Source organism: Ailuropoda melanoleuca, chromosome 14 (assembly GCF_002007445.2).
Source record: "Ailuropoda melanoleuca isolate Jingjing chromosome 14, ASM200744v2, whole genome shotgun sequence".
Taxonomy (NCBI): Eukaryota; Metazoa; Chordata; class Mammalia; order Carnivora; family Ursidae; genus Ailuropoda; species Ailuropoda melanoleuca.
In genome coordinates, this window is record NC_048231.1 from 11179256 (window position 1) to 11201195 (window position 21940).

General features: G+C 46.3%; 1 protein-coding gene across 3 annotated transcripts in view; it reads left to right on the forward strand.

Annotated features, from left to right (window-relative positions):
* The window catches only part of SUSD6 (sushi domain containing 6), a 93741-nt gene that overhangs the window by 61272 nt on the left and 10529 nt on the right, over window positions 1–21940 (forward strand). For all 3 annotated transcript variants that reach the window (XM_034642782.1, XM_034642781.1, XM_034642783.1), the window contains one exon: window positions 21358–21555. In XM_034642782.1, the coding sequence (XP_034498673.1) occupies window positions 21358–21555 (198 nt within the window). The remainder of the gene's footprint in view (window positions 1–21357; window positions 21556–21940) is intronic.

The window sequence follows — 21940 nt, forward strand, 5'->3', positions numbered from 1 at the left end:
TTATGATTTCATAATTTGTATTATGAATAAACAATACAAATTTTTTTAGTTTCATTTTCATCTATTTTGTTTATTGATAGATATAACACATAGACAAATCTTTAGGGGGGGTCCTCAATTTTTAATAGTGTAAAGGGGCCTGTAAGCAAAGAGTTTGAGAACCATTGCTGCTTTACAATGTCAACTTTATTAAATTTTTTCCCTTCTGGAGTGTGATGGGTTGTTTTTTTTTTTTTTAACTTATTTAAGAAATTCTTTCCAATTTTCATAAAAATGGGCTCTTATATTTTCTTCTAGAAGTTTTGGAATGTATTTTTGTGAGTGGCATCTGCCGTTTCCCAGGCCCTTCAGCCACTAGGAATAGTTTTTAAATTTCACACCCTTTTAAGAAACACTTACATAGGCTGATAGAACATTTTCCACATAGATCCTCACGATGGAATTTTTTTTTGAGGATTTATTTTTTTTTTTTTTGTAGGGGGGGGGGGAGGGGGGGAATGAGGGAAGGATCGGCAGGGATTCAGGCACCTTCTTCAGATCCCTTTAATTCAAGAGAGTCTCCTAGCTTTTGCAAAATACAGCATTCTCTCATTGAGATGGTGTACACTCTCATTTTGGATCCTTGCATTCATTAGTTCATTGTAGCTTGCTGCCCAGGGAGGACCAGAACTTACCAATGACAGGGATTCTGGAAGCATACCTCCTTTCAAAAACCCTCACTTTCCACTGAACACTTGAGTTTGTGTTAGCATAGAGGCACCAGAGCTTTTCACCCTGGCTGTGTCTGTGCTGGGTGGCTGGGCAGGCAGCTGGTGCGTTAACTGTAGTCTGGGTTATAAATGATGGCCCTTTACAAGAGAAAACACTGCTAACGTACAAGGCCTCATCATCTCTCTCCAGACTCCTACTGGTTTTTCTGTCTCCAATGTCTTCCCCACTTCCCTCCCCTCAAGTCTGTCTTCTACCCTGCTGCCACAGAGTAACTCTCAAAATTTCAGACTTAGAACCAGCCTTCTCTCCTTAAAACAAAAGAAGTCAAACTCAGAGTTCACTCAAAGACGTACATTAAGGTTCATACTCCTTAGCAACGTTACCCTCATCTGTGCTTTCAGCTTTCTCTCTAGCCACTTCCTTATCCTGTGCTCTATCCTGCACATTATCATTCCCATAATACACATAGAATGTGCCCGTGGTGCCTTGCGCTGTTCCCTCAATCGCAAGTGTTGCTCTCCATTTATGTGTTGGAGGAGAGCCTGTGTTTGACTTTCAGACCACACAAAACTCAACAAGTATGAGTTCTGAGAGGATGCTTTCATTTTCATCTTTGTCTCCCCACTGACTCAGTCTTTCCAATTAAAATGAAGACTTAAGGTTAATTTCTGTAACGTCTTTATTTCACTTGTGGCTTTGTTAAGGCACAGCTGCTGCGTCTCCATCCCTTCCCCACGAGTTCCTTCCCCATAAATTCTGTTTACAGGATTGGCTCCTATCGTTTTACACCCCAGATGTTTAGTAGCTACAAGAGAATGGGATTTCTTTTTGTGGTTGAGGAGCCAGCGTAGACATCCTAATAAATCATCCAGGACATCCTGCCTGCATGAAGAGTATGCACTGAGCAGAGGATGGAAACACCAATTCAGCTGTTGCTTATTTTGAAATATAATAAATTGACATTTATTTTAAATTGACTGGTGTACTTAAAAAGTGGTACATGAATTGCATGTACCTGTTAATGCTGCTGGCGGAAGGGCTGTGCTCAGAGATGGTGCTGGGTGGTGCTGTTTTTCCTATTTAGCCACCACACCCAGCTTCCCACCTCCCCTTTGACAGCCTAAAAAATAAAATTTCATGAACCCTAGAAATCTGTTAGAGATGCAAATTAGGGAGATTAACTTTTTATTTTCTGAAAAAGCTTTATGGCAGGAGTCCACAAGGTACCAAGAAAAGCGGCTCCTTCTGCTTTGAAAGAGTGCCAGCCCGAGTGGCCTTGCTAGAAGAGGATTGGGGGCCAAGGGCGGAGGGGTGTTAAGATAGGGAAGGCCCTGCAGGGGGAGCTCAAGGCAGAGGCTAGCAGGTCACAGGAATCTTCTTCACATTGTTACTGTATCTGAAAGAAGTTGACTTTCTTTGGTAGTTTGTTTATAGTTTATAGCCCTTTCGTTCTAATGAGTGGTCACTAGTGAGGAAAGTAAGATAGTACAAGGGGAAGATTTATTCTTTGGGTTATGTTGCTGATAAGGGCAAAGCTAGGATTTGCCCTGTTGCACACTGCCTTCTAATTTATGCAGACAGGCTAGGTGGATATGAATTCTCAAGTTCAGGAGAAGGGGCTTATGCCACAAGAGTGAGGTCTGAACGCTCACAAATGCTGTGTTGCTAACTATGGAAACATTAGGTCTTCATATGGACCTGAACCTAAGAGGTTTCCTTTGTGGGTAATGCTTTTCTTTCTTCTTACTTGAGGAACAGTGCTAATGTTGCTGTCATGTTTGAGTAGGAGTAGTTACAAAAGTGAAGTAAGAGGAGTACTTAGATAAGCCTTGCGGATCAAGCAAAATGATAGGGATTGTCTCCTTCTACCCTAGTTTGTCCATGCCCCTGGCACTCGGGAATACGTAAGAGAACAATCCTTACAATCAAACCAAATGTATGAAATACAAAATCACCGCCCCCCACCCAGCCCCTGCCAAAAGTAGTCATTGTCAGAAGATTTTGCCAACCACCAAAGGTGTCACTGTGCAGTTGTTTTCAAATAGTAGGTGTTTCTGGTGGATGTAAAATACGGGTGCATTCACACCCAACATTTTAGGATCATATTTGGTGTGGAACGCACATAAGGGAAAGAGGAGATAGGGGAGCTCCCAGTGGCACCTCGGGCAGTATCAAGTGAAGCGTTAGATTGAGCCTCCAGCTCTGAACACTGTTGAGTCCTACGTCTGCCCATAAGGATCTGCCTCCTTTTTCTCCCTGCAGCTCTCGTCTCCTGTTCTCTGTACAGTAGGCTCCTTTGCCAAGCATGAAGAGCCTGGATGTCAAATCCTTTCTCTGTCCTGGCAGGAATGCTGTTCTGTTTGTTTTCCAAGAAGCCTTTTTGCACTTGGGGAATTTTTTCTTTTCTCTTATGGGAAGTTGCTTCATCATTTCCCAAAAATATACCGCACCTCTTGTTTAAACAGGGTGCCCTTGAAGAGCTTTGGAGCCTGAAGGGGGTGGGGGTATTGTGAAATCCTTTGTTCGAAGCTTTGATGCAAGCCAGGATACTGGCTGTTTGCAGGCAGAAGTCTCAGAGTTTGCCAGGACTGGGTCCAGGAGTGGGGTGTGGGCAGGAGAGACGCTCAGGGAAGCAAGAGCTGGGGTCTTTTAAAGCAGTTAATCAGTCCACGTTGTAAGAGGTCTCAGCCCTTCCAGGTACTTGCTCCATCAAGTGTTTGTCCAGTGCCTTAAATGTGCCCAGGTGGGTAAAGGCAGATTCTCTGCCCCTTTGAGATGCTCACAGTACCCTGGAGAGGCAGTACCGACTTACAGTAGCAACAGATGGTGTGTAACTGTGTGCTACGTTGTGTGGCCATGGATGTTTTAGCCCAGAGGAAGGAAATTCCTGTAGAAGAGAGTACAGCAGGTTGGGTTTGAATTGATGGAGGGAAGAGTGGAGGACAGTGAGGAGAGGGGAAGTTGAGAAGAGCCAGAGGGCTGATCTGAGGCCATGGTCACGGGTGAGTAAGGCCAGCGCAGGTACCATAGTGGGACTTGGTATTGGAGAAATGGGACGAGTCAGTTTGTGGAGAGCCTTGCATATCCAGCAGAAGCATTTATACTTGTAGGAAGAAATTGGCAGGCTTTCGAAGATTCTAAGAAGAGAGCATTGGAAAAATGTGGGGGGTTTTTGTTTTTGTTTTTTTTTGTTTGTTTGTTTTTGGAAGATTAACTTACTAGGGTAAATTGGAGTATGCCTCCAGGTGGGCAGTAGGAGGGATTCCTAGCTCTATCCATAGTTCTTGGAATGAAGTCATGCTGTTAGGTTCTGGGGGGTAGGGGAGGAATGGCCTGGTGGAAGGCTTTTTCTGTCTCTCATGAGCATGGTCCCAGGGGCCTGTACCTATGGCCCTCTGCACGTCCCCCAGGAGGGCACAGAAACTCAGGCCATAAGGTTGTTGCTGGCTGAGTAAGTAGGACCAGCTATTGAGAGCCACCCTGAGTAAAGCTTTCACCAACGAGGCTCTGCTCAGTGTAGAAGTGATGTCCCCTGATGGGCCCCGTGGGACCAAGCGTATATGTGCAGCAGCTTCCACCCCTCTAGTGTCATTGTAGAGTATGATTTACCAGGGATTACTTCTCAGGTCCCGTTGATGCCAGTCACCGCATGCCCAATCAGCAGTAAAAGTGCTGTTTCCAAAACCCTTGCCAGTGTTGAGTACTGTTATCTTCCCTTGTACCTGTACCTCCTTAACAATTTTAAATAAGGAATTTGGGTAACTTTGGATTATAAGTAAAATCAAAGAGGACCAGTCAAAAAGTGTTCTTCTTAATAGAGTATCTATCTAGTAGTTGCTTTTAGTGAAAAATGGAACTTGGGAAAATAAATTTTTGTTGAGATTGTAGCAGTTGAGGACAAACAAGCATCAATAGGTTATGCTTATCGCAAGATCTCTTAATTTCCAGTGAGAGGGAGAAGTGAATGGTTGCCAAGGGGGGTACTGCCCAGCTCTCTTAAGTCAGGAAATGAATGACAGCTTCAATACCAGCTGCTGGGCCTGGGCTGGGCCTGCCACTCCCAGCCGACCCACCTCAAGGTCCCTGGCACAGACCCCAGCATGGCCAGTGTAGACATTGTGTTTGCAGCTCTGGGCAGCAAGCAGTTCCTCTTTGAGGATTACCCCAGCCTGTTGTCGGACCGAGGTGTAGACCAGGCAGAGGTCCCACTGCCAGTCTTGGTTCTCTCTGCCTAGGGGTTTGGGCCCCTGGCTCAGGAGAGGTACTGGGGGGGAACACTTGGCTGGAGCCTTGAGTCTTCAGCTGCTACCTCATATTGCTGTCTTTAAAGACGAGTGCTGGGGTGCCTGGGTGGCTCAGTCAGCTAAGTGGCTGCCTTCGGCTCAGGTCATGATTCCAGGGTCCTGGGATTGAGGCCCACATGGGGCTCCCTGCTCAGCGGAGAGCCTGCTTCTCCCTCTCCCTCTGCCTGCTGCTCTGCCTACTTGTGCTCTCTCTCTAGCTCTCTGTCAAGTAAATAAATAAAATCTGGAAGGAACGAAGGAAGGAAGGGAGGAAGGGGAGGGAGGGAGGAAGGAAAGGAAGGAGAAGAGAAGAGAAGAGAAAAGAAAAAGAAAAACCAGTGCTTTCTTCCTGTTTTCCCTAGATACTCTGCTCTGAATTGCTGGTAGATAAACTGCTAAAACCATTCTGAGTAATCATTTCATTATAGTTGGGAGAGAGGGTGCTCCCTAAAACAGGGCTTGACTTTCGGGGGCCCTGCCCCACATTTGTAGGGGGTCCAGCAGTCTTTATGTTTGTTTTTCTCTGTCCCTCTGAGAGGTGAGGCTAGATGGAAAGATCGAGGGAGACAGGTAAGGGGAGAAGGCAGCAGGCCCAGAGTTTAGAATCAGTTGCTCTGCAACTTCTGTGCAGTTTTGGGGTGTATGGTTTCATTTGATTTTGCAGAAGGGCTGCAGATTCACATGGGCTAGCCCCAGAGGACATTACCCACTGGCATGGAGATTGTGAGGCACACTGATTCCATTTCCCATGGGCCAAGTTGCTCCCTGTTGGGGAAGGAACCATTGTTCTACTTACTCCACTGCAGGGTCTGGCCGGAGACATCTGCCAAGATTCTAAGGCTCCCTGATTGCACATGCTACAAGCCTTTTCTATCAACAAGGCATAGAAGCTGGGGAAACCCAGGATGAGCTCTCATCCTGAGGAACAGGCCTGTGGCAGGTGCTGACTAGCATGAGTTCCCTTGGTGTGGCACAGACCTCAGCCCTGGATGCAGCCCTGGCTTCTGTGTAGAAATGCAGGGGGTGTGTGTGTGTGTGTGTTTGTTTGCTGGGCGCCAAAGATCCTTGATCCTAGACACATTCCTAATTTGTATCTGGGCCTACCTAAGAATTTCTAGTTCACCGAAATGGTTGTGGGCCTCTGGGGACAGAGTAACGAGGAGATAAGGAATCCAAATTTGATACCTCACTAGGTGATTCTGAAGCAGCACTGAGCCGCCAGCTTTTAAACGTTTGTCTTCGGAACAACCTGTACTCTGGTATGTGGTAAACTGACACCCCAATTGCCTTTGTGTGATGAATTTGGACTTCTGTGCAGCAGTTGGGGAAGAAAGTCCTGAGTGGCCTTGAGGTGTGGGTGCCTGGCAGCCCATAGCATGGTCCAAGCTGCGGCACCAGCCCCCTGTGCTCCCATGTCTGCTGGAGTGGGACCGTGAATGTTTTGGACCTTTATTTTGCAAGGATGAGTTGAAAATGCAAAAAAGACATTGCTAATGGCAGTTATAAGAAGGGTTGTTCTTCTAAAGTTGATATAATTGAGGAAAGGATTTTGAAAATTCAGTGAGCGTGCCAGAAGTGGGGAATCGGTTGTGTCAGGTGAACACTTGTTGACTGTGAGTCAACATCCATGCTTAATCGTGAAAACGAATAAACAGAATTAAAGAATAATGTATAAAATTGCCAAGCTATATTGTCCAAGATCGTATCTAAAAGGCAGAGTATAATTAGGCATTTTACAATCCTGTTTGGCTCTGAGAACATGACTTCCTTATAATACACGTAAACCTATGATTTGACTTTGGAGGGCCTTTTCAGGGAAATGGGGGGACTACCTATAACCAGCTTCTGGAATAACTAAGAGTTACGCAAAAATAAAACCCTCTCTGTAAGTGCGCAAGGCCCTTCCAGAACTGTGAGAGTCCATCCTTTGGAATCCATTCTATGTTGACCTACTCTCTGATGTATTAATGCCTTTACTCCCTGCATTGTACTCATTTATAGCTAATTTCTACCATCTCTTTCCTGTTTAGATACATTATGATTTTAAGCTGTCAGGTAGGCTTCTGTTTTAAAAGGCCGCTCAAACATGACTAGCCTTCTCTAACTGGTAAAGCCCCAAGTTCGGGGAGTTAGAAGAAAACCACCACCAAAAGTAAACCAGCTAGCTCCTAGGCTGGGACCTTTTTCATATCCTCAGGCCTCAGCCTCTGTCTTTGCATGTGGAGTTGGACGTGTGTGCTTGAAACAAAGTTTTTAAGAAAAAGAACCGACATCCCACCCCAGGGTACTATAATAGAAAGAGAAAAAAATCTCTTTAATTATAGCAGTGTTTCAGGCTTCTCCCATGGCTGGCTGGCCACGGCATGGAGTTGGTAAGCATACAGTGTCTTTCATACTTGCCATTACAACATGTTTATTAAGAGAATTCAGCTGTGGCACCAGCTGGGGATGTCTGGCTTTGTGGAAGATTGCAATTAGATGCTTTATTTTCTATTTTCTTTTTCCCCTTTCAACTTTGGTGGAATGCCTTTGAGTAGGGGCTTTTAGTCTCAGCAGTATAAATACTTTAATGTGCCTAATTATGTAATCGTACACTTACACTCCTCTGTGTACACACACATGGTTTTATGGATTTTTATCCCCTTTTCTTGTACACGAAACACCCTGCCTGCTTTTTGGTTGGTATGGTGGAGCCAGATTCGTCCGTGCATTTCAGGCAGAAAGAAGAGAATCAGACGCAGTTGTGATTTTCTTCTGCTTATAATCTACCCCTCTTGCCCCCTCATTGACCCATTGACCCTTTTCTGGGCAAGTCCTTTATCTCTCATTAGCATCTCAATAGTTACCTAGCAAAGTCGAGGTAATTTGAATAAAATTGAACTTTTTAATACTGTGTCTTTCCGTTCATTTGCAAGTGCCGTGTTCCAAAACGTGTAGTGTTATTTTTCCGAGTCCTCTGTTCCAGGCGGGCATAGGGCATTAGCCTGGACATGAGACCGTATGCATGCGGGCACAATGGATCCCATTGATTTCTAGCATGCAGCCTGTGCAGAAAGGTCCTATAACCCCAGCTGTTAGAACCAGGACCTGGGAGCAGCTGCTTTCTGAGATCCAGTCCTCTGTGGATAGGCCATCTGCTGCCATGCGAGTGAACCCTGGGAAAGAAGTTGACCACAGGACATCTTTGTGTTCCTTTTCTCTGCTCTAATCCCTCCATTTCTTTCCTGATATCCCCACATGATGAATCTGCACTGGAAAACTCACATAGTTTTCCTCTCTGTCCTTCCCTGTCCCTACTCCACTACACCAGCATACCCTGCTCCATTGAAAAATAGTTTCCAGAGCAGGCGGGCACATTTATATGGCTGGTTTCTTCCGCTGGATTAGTTCTAGGGAGCAGGCTTTCATTTTATTATTAGCAACATGACTTTGCATTTTAGAACTGGAAGGGGCCTTAAAATCTTATTTTATGGAAAAGGAACCCAGTATTTTTCGTTCTTCAGCCTTGTATTCAGGGTCTTCCTTGTTCTGGTGCCAGCCTGATTTTGTAAATGTCTAGCTGTCTCCTGTTAAACATGGAATCTTCTGCTGCTTTCCATACACACCTCTTGCTTCTCCGCCTGTCCTTGTGCTCTCGTCTCCCACTCAGATGTTCTTCCCACTCTCCTTTATCCTGTGGTCACAGTCCTGCTTCCCCCAAAGGTCAGAGTTCTAATACCATTTGTTACACCCTTTCTGATCTCTTCATTATATTAGTCCTTCTTCAGAACTTCCTGTCATATGCCATGTTGATTTCTAATGTGTGTCCATTATGGTTACTTCCTAGACAGTAAGCTCCCAGAGAGTAGGGCCTATATCTTTTTCATCTACCCACCCTCCTTCTCCCCTTGCCTGGCACAGTGCTTTGGGACTTAGTAAAAACTTGTGGAAAGAATGTTACATGAACTCTGGGAGATAAGCAGAATAAATATTACTGGTACTATAGCCTGGTTGGGGCTTCTTATCTGTGTCCTCAAAGAGTCTAAAGTATTCAGAGACAGAACCATATATTATTTACTCTTGAATTTCTAGCACCAACCTGGCACCTTGGTAGGTAGGTGTTTAATAAATATTTGTTAAATTACTGAAGTAATTCCTATTAGGAAAGTGAAACCCAGGGAGATTAAGAATTGACACTTGTAAATGTTTTTCACTCTCTTCTGGGTAGAAGTTATTAAACCCATTTTTTGGAGGACAAAAAGTTAAAGGGCATTTTCTGTTCACCTGTGTGACATCTGGACATAGTTATCTACTGACACATAGAATGGGTGAGGCTGCAACAGGCAGTATGTTCTGACCAGGAATCTTGGACTGGTCAGTCAAAAATGACTTGGCAGAGTCAAGGGTCCAAAGACCAGGAGAGGCCAGGGAGGTGACAGGAGCACAGGCCTCAGCATGATTAATAAGAACACAGTTGAGATTCTCCTGCTGACTCTGACCTGGTCTGGGCCCAGACTTCACTAATCTGTTTTGAGGCGGCTCTGTTTAGTGATCAAGGAGTCTTGACACTATGCTACAGCCAGGGTGGTAAATACACAGGCTAAATCAAAGGGGAGGCAAGTCCCAGTCTTGTGCAAAAGCACCTTGAGAGCCATGTGCCCTGCCTTGGATCTCAGTGGATTTTAATGGATTCCTGTTGTTTTTAAAGTTTCTTAAAAGAGGGGCACCTGGGTGGCACAGCGGTTAAGTGTCTGCCTTCGGCTCAGGGCGTGATCCCGGCGTTATGGGATCGCCCCACATCAGGCTCTTCCACTATGAGCCTGCTTCTTCCTCTCCCACTCCCCCTGGCTTGTGTTCCCTCTCTCGCTGGCTGTCTCTATCTCTGTCAAATAAATAAATAAAAAATCTTTAAAAAAAAAAAAAAGTTTCTTAAAAGAGGCATAAATGTGTCCTCAGAGAAGAGCAATTAGGAAGGATTCACCTCCTGTGTCTGGGAGGGGGATGGGAGTACCCTGTGGCGGGCAACCTCTCCATTGATGTCAGTGCCCCCATCTGGCCCAGAACTTCAGGAAGACCCACATGTTGAAAAGTGGAGACGAGCAAAAAAAACACTTGAGAGATTTCGACTCCTCCTTATCCTTGATCAGCTGATGGTAGCACAGGGTGGTAATTTCCCTTTCTAGGAGGTACAAAGGAAATCAGGAAGGCTTGATAAGCTGCTTTTCCTGTGGTGGCCATGTGAGACAGAGTGGTTTAAGATCAAGTGTTTCAAGAAGAGAATCCCATCCCCCACAAGGCGGAGGAGGAAGAATATCCAGATCAGTGGACTTTGTAACTGCGGATTCCCATCTGCCTATATCCATTGTCACCATGTGCCTCATACCTATTGGTTCAAAGGTTGTAAGAGCTTCTTACCCCCACTCCCCCTAAAAAACAACAACAACAAACAAAAAAAACTTTCCTTTTAGATTTCCTGTCCCTGTCTTAACGGTAGAGTCAGGCCCGACTTGAGCCTCCACAGAATGTACAGGGCTTTGTGGCATGCCTTTGTTAACCTTAAAAATAGAAGTCCATTATTTTACCAGCAAAAATGGGTTTACTCAAAAATAACAGAGAATTGCAATTCGGGACATGCCAACTATGGCAAAACCATAGACAAGTCCAAAAAAACAAAAGAAAGGAACTTTAGTTTATGGAGGAGGAAGTTGGGAGGGTTTGTTTTGAACGGAAGTCTGTTGGAGAAAAGCAAGCGTTCAGGGTGATGACGATTTCTCTTTGACTGAGTTGCAGGGGTAATCAGTTTCTTGTAGGAGATGCAATATGTGTATTTCCCTTTTGGGGTCTATAATTGATGATTCTTTCCTTTGAGATGTTCTGCTAGGGGTCTGTGACTGATAGTTCTTCCGGTAATGGACATTGAGTGCTATGGCTATCCATTCCATCCTCCCCTTCTAGCATCCTGAGTCTGCTTTAGTGAGATTTCCCTTAATTAATTTTCACAACTCAGACTTACAGTCTGTTAGTTACACCTTATATGTCACAAGGAGACCCAACCACATCTTTCTTCAGAAGACCATTCAAATTTTTACCCCTCAATTATTGGTGAATGTTTTTCGGGGGAACTGTGATGTTTTGTTGGTGGATTTAGTCCATCACCTGCTCTCTGTCACCATCTGTAGTTAGAGTTTATACCAATTATTTCCTTTCATTCTTTGAAGTTGGGTAGGACCTCAGTGAGTAGCAGTGTCCTATTGAGTACCTGAAAGAAGCAGAACACTGCCTGACTCACTGTTCAGTGGCACATGGCAGAGGCTGATTATTTGGGGCTTTGGTAGAGATGCCCCAGTGACCCTGTGTGTTCCAGGAGCTGGCCGAAAGTCAGCCCACTGTCTAATTCTAATTCACCTCCCCATTCTGCGTTTAGTGACCACCTTCCTTTCACACATCCTTCTAGGAAGATTTGCATTCTTAGCTGAAAATGCCCCATACCTTCTTCTCTTGCAGCTTTGGTAACTGTAGCCCCATAACAACCGGTTTGTCGCACTCAGAGATTTGTGAAGGAAACTGTCTTGCCTTTTTCCCCACTGCTCCTGAAAAATGTGGGCCCACTTGAGATATGAGCTGAGTCCTCTGGGCACAGGTAAACTCGCGTGTTCACATTCTTCTCCAGACAGAAATCACTGCAACTTTTGTCAGTCGTACCCCACCCCCGTGTTCTACCTTTGTAGGTATTGGGATAAATTTTTCTGCTTGCATCTGTAATCAAGGAGCTTCTCTGTAAGAGGGAGAAGGGCAAGCTGAAGTTTGAATCCAGACTCGTAATGCTTAGTAGCCAGGTAACCTCAGACCATTACTAAGTTTTTCAAAGCTTCAGCTTCTTTATCTGAGCAAACTGAGTATTCTCCCACCTTCCTGGTAGGGCGGGAGAATTAAATAGGATGGCAGCTTTAAAGTGCCCAGGGTGGTATCTCGTGATACATGTTCATTCTCTTCCTCTCTTTTACTTCTACCCTGTTGGACAACAGAAATCATTAAATTTGTCTTAAATTTAAATTTGTGTTTCTTGAAGGCCTACTGTGTGTGCTTGGTACTGTCCTTGGCATTAGGAGTTACCAGTGGAGTTGGAAATGAACCCACAACTCTGATCTTTGCGCCTGAGTCCAGCCCCGCTTTAAACTCCAAGCCAGACCACTGATTACCACCTGCTTATCAGTTACCCTTCTGGAGTTGGACAGTGCCTTAGGCAGCAGACGGGGGCCTTCCTCCAGAGGACTAGCCTGCATCCTCTTGGAGGTGGGGAATTCTGAGGGGGGAGAACAAACACATGTGCAGCTTAGTTAGATGATAGGGTGAAGGAGGTGAGACTGGGAAGTAGCAGTTGCTGGAAAAAAGGAAAAATAAACGTCATCTACTTTCTCTTAACCCTTTTGTCACTGCCATTATCAGGGGTGCGTAGTAACGTTTGTTCATGCACATGGAGTGGCTTGGCTCCCTAGCTCTGCTGTCATCCCACTGTCATGTGGGCTGTGCTCTATGGGTCACTGCACTGGGTGATGGCCAGGCCTGGAGGGGATAGGATGAAGGCTAGTGGTCCTCCTGGCAGCCCTTCTTTTAGCAGTCATGACAGTAGGAGGGGGAATGGGGGCGCAGCCAGAGCTGGCAGCCTGTTCCCCTGGGTCCCTGAGCTGCGAGAACAGGAGGAGGTAAAAGGGTAGCAGGCCATATGGAGGCCATTTGTCAGTCAAGAGAGCAGCCCAGGCTGCTCTGCTGAGAAGGCGAATGGGGAAAGGGGCTGGTGTTACTGAGCTGGAGCAAGGGGAAAGCAAAAAAAGACCCCACACACACACACAAAGTGCTCATCCTGCCCTAGTCTCTGCCTGTCCTGTCTCCGGATTAGCCAGACGGTCCTACAACAACCTTCTTTCTTATCTTTGCCAAAGCCTTTGCCCTGCCCCATTCCAAAAACCAGAGGTAAAGGTCTAGTTTGCTATGTGAAAATGAATGTAAAGTTTATCAGTTCTTGATATGTGCCAGACATCATGCGTGTTTCTTTTAGGCAAGCAGTTTTATCGTCTCTCTAAAACACTACTTGTGGGTAGGAGTGACTGTCAAAGAGTAAGGCTCAAAACAGTTCAGGCAGTTGACAAGGTTGTAGATCAGTTCCCTGGGTCAAACCTAAATTCATCTGGCTGACATCCAGGACCATGCTCTGACCTGTCCTGGCCCTGATTCTGTCAGGTCAGGAGTACATTTTCATGGTATATACCAAACTTAGAGAATATGAGATGTACCTTGCAGAGGGATTATCTTTACTATTACCTATTCTTGCCATATGTCAGATCAGAAACCACATGGTCCTTTGTAGTTAAAAACATGACTGTGCCTTGAAATGTGGGCAGAATTTTGCAAGTCAAAGCAGTTTTCTACTAAGCATCCACTGTCTGCCAGATTCTATGCCAAGATCTGGGGATAAAAAAAAAAAAAGAGCAGAACAAATACTTGCCCTGGGGCTTGGGTAGGGTTAGTGGAGAGGTGGGGAAAGGACTGACCTGTGAGGAAGTGATTGTTGCAGAGCCAGCAATATGGTGATAGGTAGTTTATAGAGAAGAATGAAGATGTGATGGGAACACAAAGGAGGAATAATAAAGCCACTGTTTATTGAACACTTAGTGTGTGACAGACCCAGTACCAGGCGCTTTACCTGTGTACTTGTGATTAATCTGCACAGCTACGCTGTAGGTAGACACCTGTACTTTAGTATCCCTATTTTACAAGCAGGGGAACTGAGGAATCGGAAGATGTGCCCAAGCCCACACAGGGCAGAGGGTAACCATTAGCATTGTGATTCCAGTGCTCTCATTCTAGACCTGTGCTGGTGAGCACTACCCTGTGCTGCTTTGTTCTCCCTGGCAGTGCTCTTTGGAATGGTTCTCTGGAGCGGGTGACCTTGGGACTGAATCTCGAGTGATGGATGGGGTTCCAGCTGACCCATGTGCTTTCAGGTCAGGGGGAGGAGAGAAACAGCGCTTCTTCTTTCAGAACAACTGAGGGCTTCGCTGGATGGTTCCAGGTTCTAGGAGTTTCATGTCTGCGGCAGGGTGCAATGAAGATGTTCCTCCTCATTGGCTCTGAAGCTGTGGCTTGCATTTCCCCTTTCCCATGAGGTGGAGGGAGGGAGGGAGGGAAGGAGGGACCCAGACTCAAGACAAACTGACAGGCTCTGAAGCCAGCCCCACTTTTGAGTTACCCAGTCTCCCGGTGCAGGGATTCCCCTAGGCCTCTCTCAGGGAAAATGGGGGTGGGGGCCTGGGAGAAGCAGAAGAGTCAGCCTAAACCATGGGTGGGTTCCCCCTTCTCTCCCGCCCCCACCCCAGCGCCACACCCTGGGAAAGGCCAGAGCTATGGCAATCTGGCCCTCCCCCATCGCGTGGGAAGTTCTCATGAGAAAAGGGATCCCAGCTGGACAATGGCTTCCTGTCTTGAGTGCTGGGAAGGTTTGTCTCAGAGGAGAGGAAGGTTGCAAATGGCATGAGAAATTATCTCTTCCCTCTCATTGCCACCCGTTTGAGACTTTTGACTCTTTGGGTGGTGGGTCAGGAAGGCAGAAAGCCAGGGAAAGCGGTGGACAGAAGTAGCCCTTGGGTATCACTTAAGTGAACTCCTCTGGCTGTTTCCCTGTTCCCACTACACACCCAAGACAGGAATCTGCCCAGAGGGACGCGGGAGTTTCTCTACAGGCAGGATGCTTCTCCTCAAGCGCCTCACTCCTTGTGCTCGGTGTAAGACCACCATGGCTGCAGAACTTTGATGAAGGAACTTGAGTCGGTGGTGCGGCCAGCCACTCTAACAACTTCAGACAAATTTGCAAATATCAGATGAGACCTCAAAGGTCATCTGGTTCAGTCTCATCATGTCAGAGGGACCACTGTCCACAGGCGGTACCCAGATTGTCTTTGTCACTGGGCTCCCTTTCCAGGACCATGGGTATGGGAGGAAAAACTGGGCTTAGAGACCCTCTGTTACTGCCCTGTGCCGTGGAGAGGGAAGTCTGCCTTCCTGGGTTCAAATCCTGAGTCTGCCCCTTTCCTGCTTGGTGCCCTTGAGCAAGTTTCTTCACTTCACTTCACTCGTGTATAATGTGATAATACGTTTCTTACAGGGTCTTTGTGAAACTTAAATGAGTTACATACATAAAGTTCTTGGACTGGTGCTTGGCATTTAGTAGTTGGTCAATAAACGTTAGTACTGGGATTTTTAAAGGCGGTCTCATAAGAAACCTTTTGACTATAGTCAGATGTGATCACTACTCCTGCCTCTTTACATTTGTTTGGAATGTCCACTCCCAACTTTCTTGGGAGGTTTTCATGAGAGAATCACCTCCTATTTGAGCTAGCCTTTTCCCACTATAGTATGACTTGTCCTTTCATGTACAGAGTAGCTAGACGTTCCAAAAGCTCCGGGCCTAGTGTATCAGGGGATGAACCACAGCATGGAGCCTAAGAGCGAGAGTGCCTGTTGAATCTAGCATTGTCATTTCCAAAGGTGTGATTTGCAGCAAATTTCTCAACTCAGCTGAGTCTCATTGTTCTTAGAAAATATAGTACCTGCTTCATGTTAAGAGAGACCTCACAAGAGTGCCTGGCACATGGAATATCCTATCTATTTGCAGTAATTATTACTTTCCTTGTTTTATGTCCAAAAAAAAAAAAAACCCAAACCAAAACACCAGACTGCACATTTGAACACCCTTTTTGTGTGTTTTTACCTTGCTTTTTCTCTGGCTCTGCTCCTAACTATTGAGGGCTAGAAGTAGAAATTGGACCTTCACATATCAAGAAGGGATTTTGAGAGAAAGCACATAAACCATGCCTTTTAAAACAACCTGCAGCGCTTCTGAGTGCCCAGGGCTACCTTCTTCCACATTTGCTGCTTCACCTCTCACCCCCTGCCCTGGGCAGTGGCTCTGAGCCCTCTCCACTGCTTTCTAATCCCCAGACGCCTCCTCTGACTCTCAGACAGAGACTCTTGTCCACGATCTGTGCTGTCCGGTACAGTGGCTCCCAGCTCCATGTGGCTACTGAGAACTTGAAGTGTAGCTAGTCTGACTTGAGATGTGCTGTAAGTGTAGACTTACTAATGAAAAAAAGTATTAAACATCTCATTAATAAATTTGTGTATCGATTACATGTTGAGATGTATCACCAATGTATTTTACATATAGTAGGTTTAAATAGATTATTAAAATTAATTTCATGTGTTTTCTTTTGCTTTTTCAATGTGGCTACTAGAACATTTACAATTACCCGTGTGGCTACATTATATTTCTGTTGGACAGTGCTGTGCTGTGGTGTCCATCTGTTCCTTCCTCCCCTCCTTATCTTTTTGATCCTGTTTCTCTTCTTTGCCCTGGGATCTCACCTTCCTCCAGTTGCCACCAGTGCTCAGATGAGCAAGAGGTCTCTGACAAGGACAGCCCAGGCTAATAGAGAAGCTAAACCTTTTAACACTTCCTTCTTTGATTTACGGTAGAGTTGGATGCATGTGAGGCTGTCCTCTCTAAATTGTAAGCTTTTTGTGGGCACAGTCCTGTCACATGGACATTTATGGCCCTCCTAGGGTAGCTTGTCGGGAGAGGGGAGCTCTAATCCTTTGATGGAATTACAACTGAATAGGGACATTTACACTTTTGCCTCCAGTGGTGTCCCTGATGATTGCAACTGCTGTGTTTGTGTACTGGGTTTGGGGGAGCCTTTTTCTTCTCCCCTGAATTCCCAGGAAAGGTTTTCCCTGGCCATCCTTTCTTTGGATACCTTGATTAAGCACCTACTAACTACTCTGTGCTCAGTTGTGTTCTAAATGTTACTCCTCTGATTTTAGTCTAAAGCATTATTTCAAACCTGGGAGTGAACACCAACAGTTTCTTTTTTTTTTTTTTTTTTTAAAGATTTTATTTATTTATTACAGAGATAGAGACAGCCAGCGAGAGAGGGAACACAAGCAGGGGGAGTGGGAGAGGAAGAAGCAGGCTCATAGCAGAAGAGCCTGATGTGGGGCTCGATCCCATAACGCCGGGATCACGCCCTGAGCCGAAGGCAGACGCTTAACCGCTGTGCCACCCAGGCGCCCCGAACACCAACAGTTTCTTAAGCCCTCAGACTCAGTGTTTGGGAGTATGGTGTTTTCTTGGTAACTGACATCAGCAAGAAATCGTTTTTGTTGAGCCTTTTAAATATGCACCAGGTGTTTAAATGTCTCTTTAAATGCCTCCTCGGGCTGGCCTTCGTAGCTCCCTACTCCCCACACCTCATTTTGTGGGGCTCAAGTGCTTGTTCAGTTTGTTAAACTGAACAGTTTGATCTGGAGCTCCCTTTGATTTGCTTGTTACAGAATCTTACAAAGTTTGTTTTGTTTATTGCCTCTTCTTCCTAAAAGGCTGGTCCCCAAAACAACAAAAGCAAAACCCATTTAGAAGGGCTGGCCGAGGGTTCTTGTTTTCTACTGAGGGTTTAGGCTGCAGTGACTTGGAGGTCGAAGGATTAGCCAGCTTATTTTGCGTCTACTCCATCTGCCCCTCCCCAGCCGGTTGGATGGCCTTTCACTGAATGACTGCTGTGCGCCAGGCACTCTGCGGGCCCCTGAAGAATTACCTCGCTGCTTCCTGTGCTCACTGGAGGCCTAAGTGGCTGTAGGAGATAATGGAAAGCAGAGAAGGAAGCTAAGGAGAATTAATTGATTTTTTTTTCCTGTAAAATTTCTATCTTCTGGCTTTCTCCCTCTCTTTTTAAAATTATGCAGCTTTGCCAAATCAGATGAGTTCATTGTCTTCTTAAGGTTGAGAACAGAGCTTGAAACTCCCTCTGTGGACCTAGGGTTGTCAGAGACAGAGCCTGATGCACAGATTAAGTCAGCCTCCTGCCCAGAAGGGTGGCTGCCAGAAGCCTCTGGATGACTATTTATTCTTCCTGATGTTCTTCCCTTTCTCGTTAACCCAGGCATCACTGAGAGGGTCCTCTTGAACACCTGCTCTTTGCCATGACTCTCTGCTGTTTGGGCAACAAGGCCATATTTTTTTCTTGTGTTCCTGGTGTCTTTTTTTTTTTTTTTAAAGATTTTATTTATTTGAGAGAGAGAGACAGCCAGCGAGATGGGTAACACAGAGGGGGAGTGGGAGAGGAAGAAGCAGGCTTCCCAGCCGAGCAGGGAGCCCTATGTGGGGCTCAATCCCAGGACTCTGGGATCACGCCCTGAGCCGAAGGCAGACGCTTAACAACTGAGCCACCCAGGCGCCCCAGTGTTCCTGGTGTCTTAAAATGACCTTGCCTCCACCCACCCACCCCTTTTTTGTTTATTCTTCTGCAGCCTCCTTACTTCCTTGGACCTGGGGTAGCCTCTTTGCAATGCTGAGCCTGATGCATTTAGCTTGTCTCCTTTGTCTGACCGTCATAGATAACATAAAATAGCCTGTGTGTACTTATCTTACCGTACTAGCATTGCTGTACTGTTGACATACTCTACGGCTCCTTCCAGCTTTCTCCATCTTTGATCAGATATGGCTCCTTTTGTAATTCTGCCCTTCTCGAGACCCCTCAAAAGCTCCCCTTGTCCTTTGAACATAGTACAAACACCTGTTGCAGTCAGGGCCCTCTGCAGGATGGTTTCATTGCTTGTCACTTTTTTCTGAATTTTCCTTATTGTATTATGCAAACCAGCTAACTGGGGCTGCTTGATAATTTCTAGACTTTACCTACACTTTCCTACCTCTGTGCATTTGCTTAAACCTTCTTCTGATGAGATAAAGCCCCACTTGAAATGCTGCCCCCTCCATGAACCTTGCCTAGTCTCTCCCACACAAGATGTGGTCTTTCCTGCTTTGTGCTCCCTGTCTTGTGGCACTAATCATGTTCTTTGAGGTGTATTAGAAAGTCTGTGTGGAGTATCTTTGGAAGAAAATGAAAGAAATGGGTGCAGGGCCTTGAAGAGAAGATCTGAGTGACTCAGCGACAGGAGAGGGTTTACTTTTCACTGCACACCCTTCTTTTTGAGTTTTATATCATGTGTATGTATTTCCTGTGTTTTTTTTTTCAGTAAACTTATTTGCATAATGAAGACCCACTCTGGAAAACATTGAGGAGTATGTTTATAACCTCAGAGAAGGGAAAATGTCCTTCAGACACAAAACCCAGAAGCCATAAAGAAAACAACTTTTAAGATATTTGTGTGTACTTATTTGTCATATCCCTATTTGGCTCCAAGTACCTGAAGTGCTTATCTTTTTCATCCTTTTTCAGAGCATAGCACTGTGACCCCTACACAATAATCAATAAGTATTAGTTGAAATGAAATGAAATTGCAAGTCACTTCTTTGTACACCTCACTGTTTTTCACTGATCAAATGAATCCTAGGTGATCTCCAGGGTTCCTCTCAAAGATTCCGTGCAGATGTGGACTTTATGGACAGGAATACCAGCAAAGCAGGGGTGGCTTTAGAATCAGCAGCTCTTCCTCTGAGACTCTCTCTCCCAGCACACCAGACCTGTGAGTGGGTCCTTCCTGCTTTCTGGAGCTGCCCTGGAGTGCTCAGCGTTCATTATGCCTCGGAAATGCCCCGATTAGACACAGTCCTAGGAGAGTGGGGGGAATCTGTGGCACGCTTGTTGCCCTGAACAAAAGAAGGAAAGTGTAAAGAGTAAAGCCGTTTGTATAGGTTTCTTTGGAAATCCAGCTGGCCAGCTCTTTGAACTAGTTGGCCAAAGTTGCAGGAGGCACCAGAAGGAGTGTGGTGGGTCTGTCCCCCTCCTGTTCAAGATTTTGGGTGAGGTGGGTGGCGTGGGAAGAATCTGGAGAAGGCATGTCCCTAGAGGGGACTGGGGGGCTTGTTTGGGCTTGTTGGCAGTGAGCCATCATCCCTTTTTTGATGGGACCCCCCCACCACCACCTGGCTGGCAGTCATCTTGCTTACTAGCAGTTTGTAGGTTGAAGGGAAGTGGTATTTGGGGAGAGATTGTAAGGGCATCTGTATGCGAGGGAGCGGTGGGCAGTCCAGTGAACAGGAGAGGGCACAGTCAGACTCCAGATCTGTTAGAGGAAGTGGGGGGGAAAAAACCCAAAAACAAACCAAAACCAACAGTTCTTAGTTTCATACTGATGTTCTTGTGGTAGGATAGGGGCAGGGTATCTGTCAGCAAAGTCAGATGTCCTTTGGGAACTTTTCTCTCTCTTGTATTAGTATGGCTTTTGGAAGGTTGAAGTTCATGATACCTGGCCATCCTGCCAGCGTGTCTTCTCCCCCAGCCCAGCCTTCCAAACAGCCCTTCCTTTCATACCCCTGCTGTGTCCCTCCCGTTATGGTAAGGCACAACCCACAATCCATCGTGCAGCATCTGTCCAGGATTGGAAGGGCAGGCCATGGCATCAGGGTCCCCCTTCTCCTTGAGCTGCTTAGACCTTCCTGCTCCTCTGACTTATTATTACAACTTACCTATCCCAGGGTTCCCACCACACTTGGGCTCCATTTGCCATCCCCCTGACTGACCTGTTTGAAAGGGAGGTATCCTTGACATACACACTTTTTATAGGCCCACTCAGCTCATGGGGTAGAAGCAGTGTCTGCGGGTGGAAAGAGCACAGATCTTAGAAGAGTTGACCAGGGAGGTCTGCCCTTTACGCTGCCTCACAGCTTAACTTCTGTGGGCCAGTGTCCTCATCGACAAAGGGGAGTGATGATACCTATCTCCTGGAGCTGTCAGCATGACTAAGATAGGAAGTGAAGGTGCTTTTGAAGCTAAATAGTCCTTCCTGAGTAAAAAATGTGGGCTTTATATGGGTTAGAGACGAGTGCTGGCAGTGACTACTCCAGTCAGGAGGCGGGGGGTTGAGGGGAGGCTAGGAATCCATCAGAAATCCTCTCTCAGGCCACGAAGGCACATTTTCATCACACGATGGAGTCCTTGCTGGTTTTGATGTTGGAAACAGGGCCAATGTGTCCCCTGCCCAGGTTGACAGTATTTTTACCACCTTTCACTTGGATTCATTGTGTGTCTCAGTAGGTTTTATCAAAACCGTATTATGTGCTAGATCTCTGTGAGTTCACAACTTTGTCAGTCTGTCACTCCCTTATGGATACAGTCCTCTCAAGGCACGTGCCGAGGGAGAGGGGCAGTGTTGCAAGCACCCAGACTTTCCCCGTGGCCAGCATGCTTCCCTCTGTCAACAGCAACCTGAATTTCCAGAGTTTGGCCAACAGCCTTTCCAAGGGAATGGCTCTTGGTTCCTGCTGTGTTTCCCGTTGAGGCTTGCAGAACTACCCTGCGCAGTGTCACGGACAGAATTCCCACCGGAAAACCCCAGCACTGTAGCACTGTGCACTCTCTCTCTGTCTTTGCAGTGTGTTCCCTGCCCCCAGAGCCAGAGAATGGTGGCTATATCTGCCACCCCCGGCCTTGCAGAGACCCCCTGAACGCGGGCAGCGTCATTGAGTACCTGTGTGCTGAAGGCTACATGTTGAAGGGCGATTACAAGTACCTGACCTGTAAGAATGGAGAGTGGAAGCCAGCCATGGAGATCAGTTGCCATCTCAACGAGGGTCAGTCTGGCAGATGGGAAAGGGGGGCTTCTGGGGTTCTGCTTCCTTTAAACTGAGGGGCAGTGGTTCCCACTTCCTCCAGAGCACCTGTGCCGTGGGGCAGTATTGCTCCTTTGATGCCCTGCGGCCCCCTTCCTTTGGGATTTCACGTCTTTGTGAAAGACATCTGGGGTTGCTGGTGCGTGTCCCACTGCATTTCATCTGAGCCACCAAGGGGCTCGGTAGCTTTACTGAGGCATCTGTTCTGCTACGTAAAGTCCCTTTGATGCTCAGCATCTCCTGTTTGCCCAGCCAAGTGCTGGTGACCTTTGACCGTGTTCTGCTAACACCTTCTGGAGTGTCTCTTTTATATTATTTTTCTTTGAATGGAAATGGACTGTTTTGT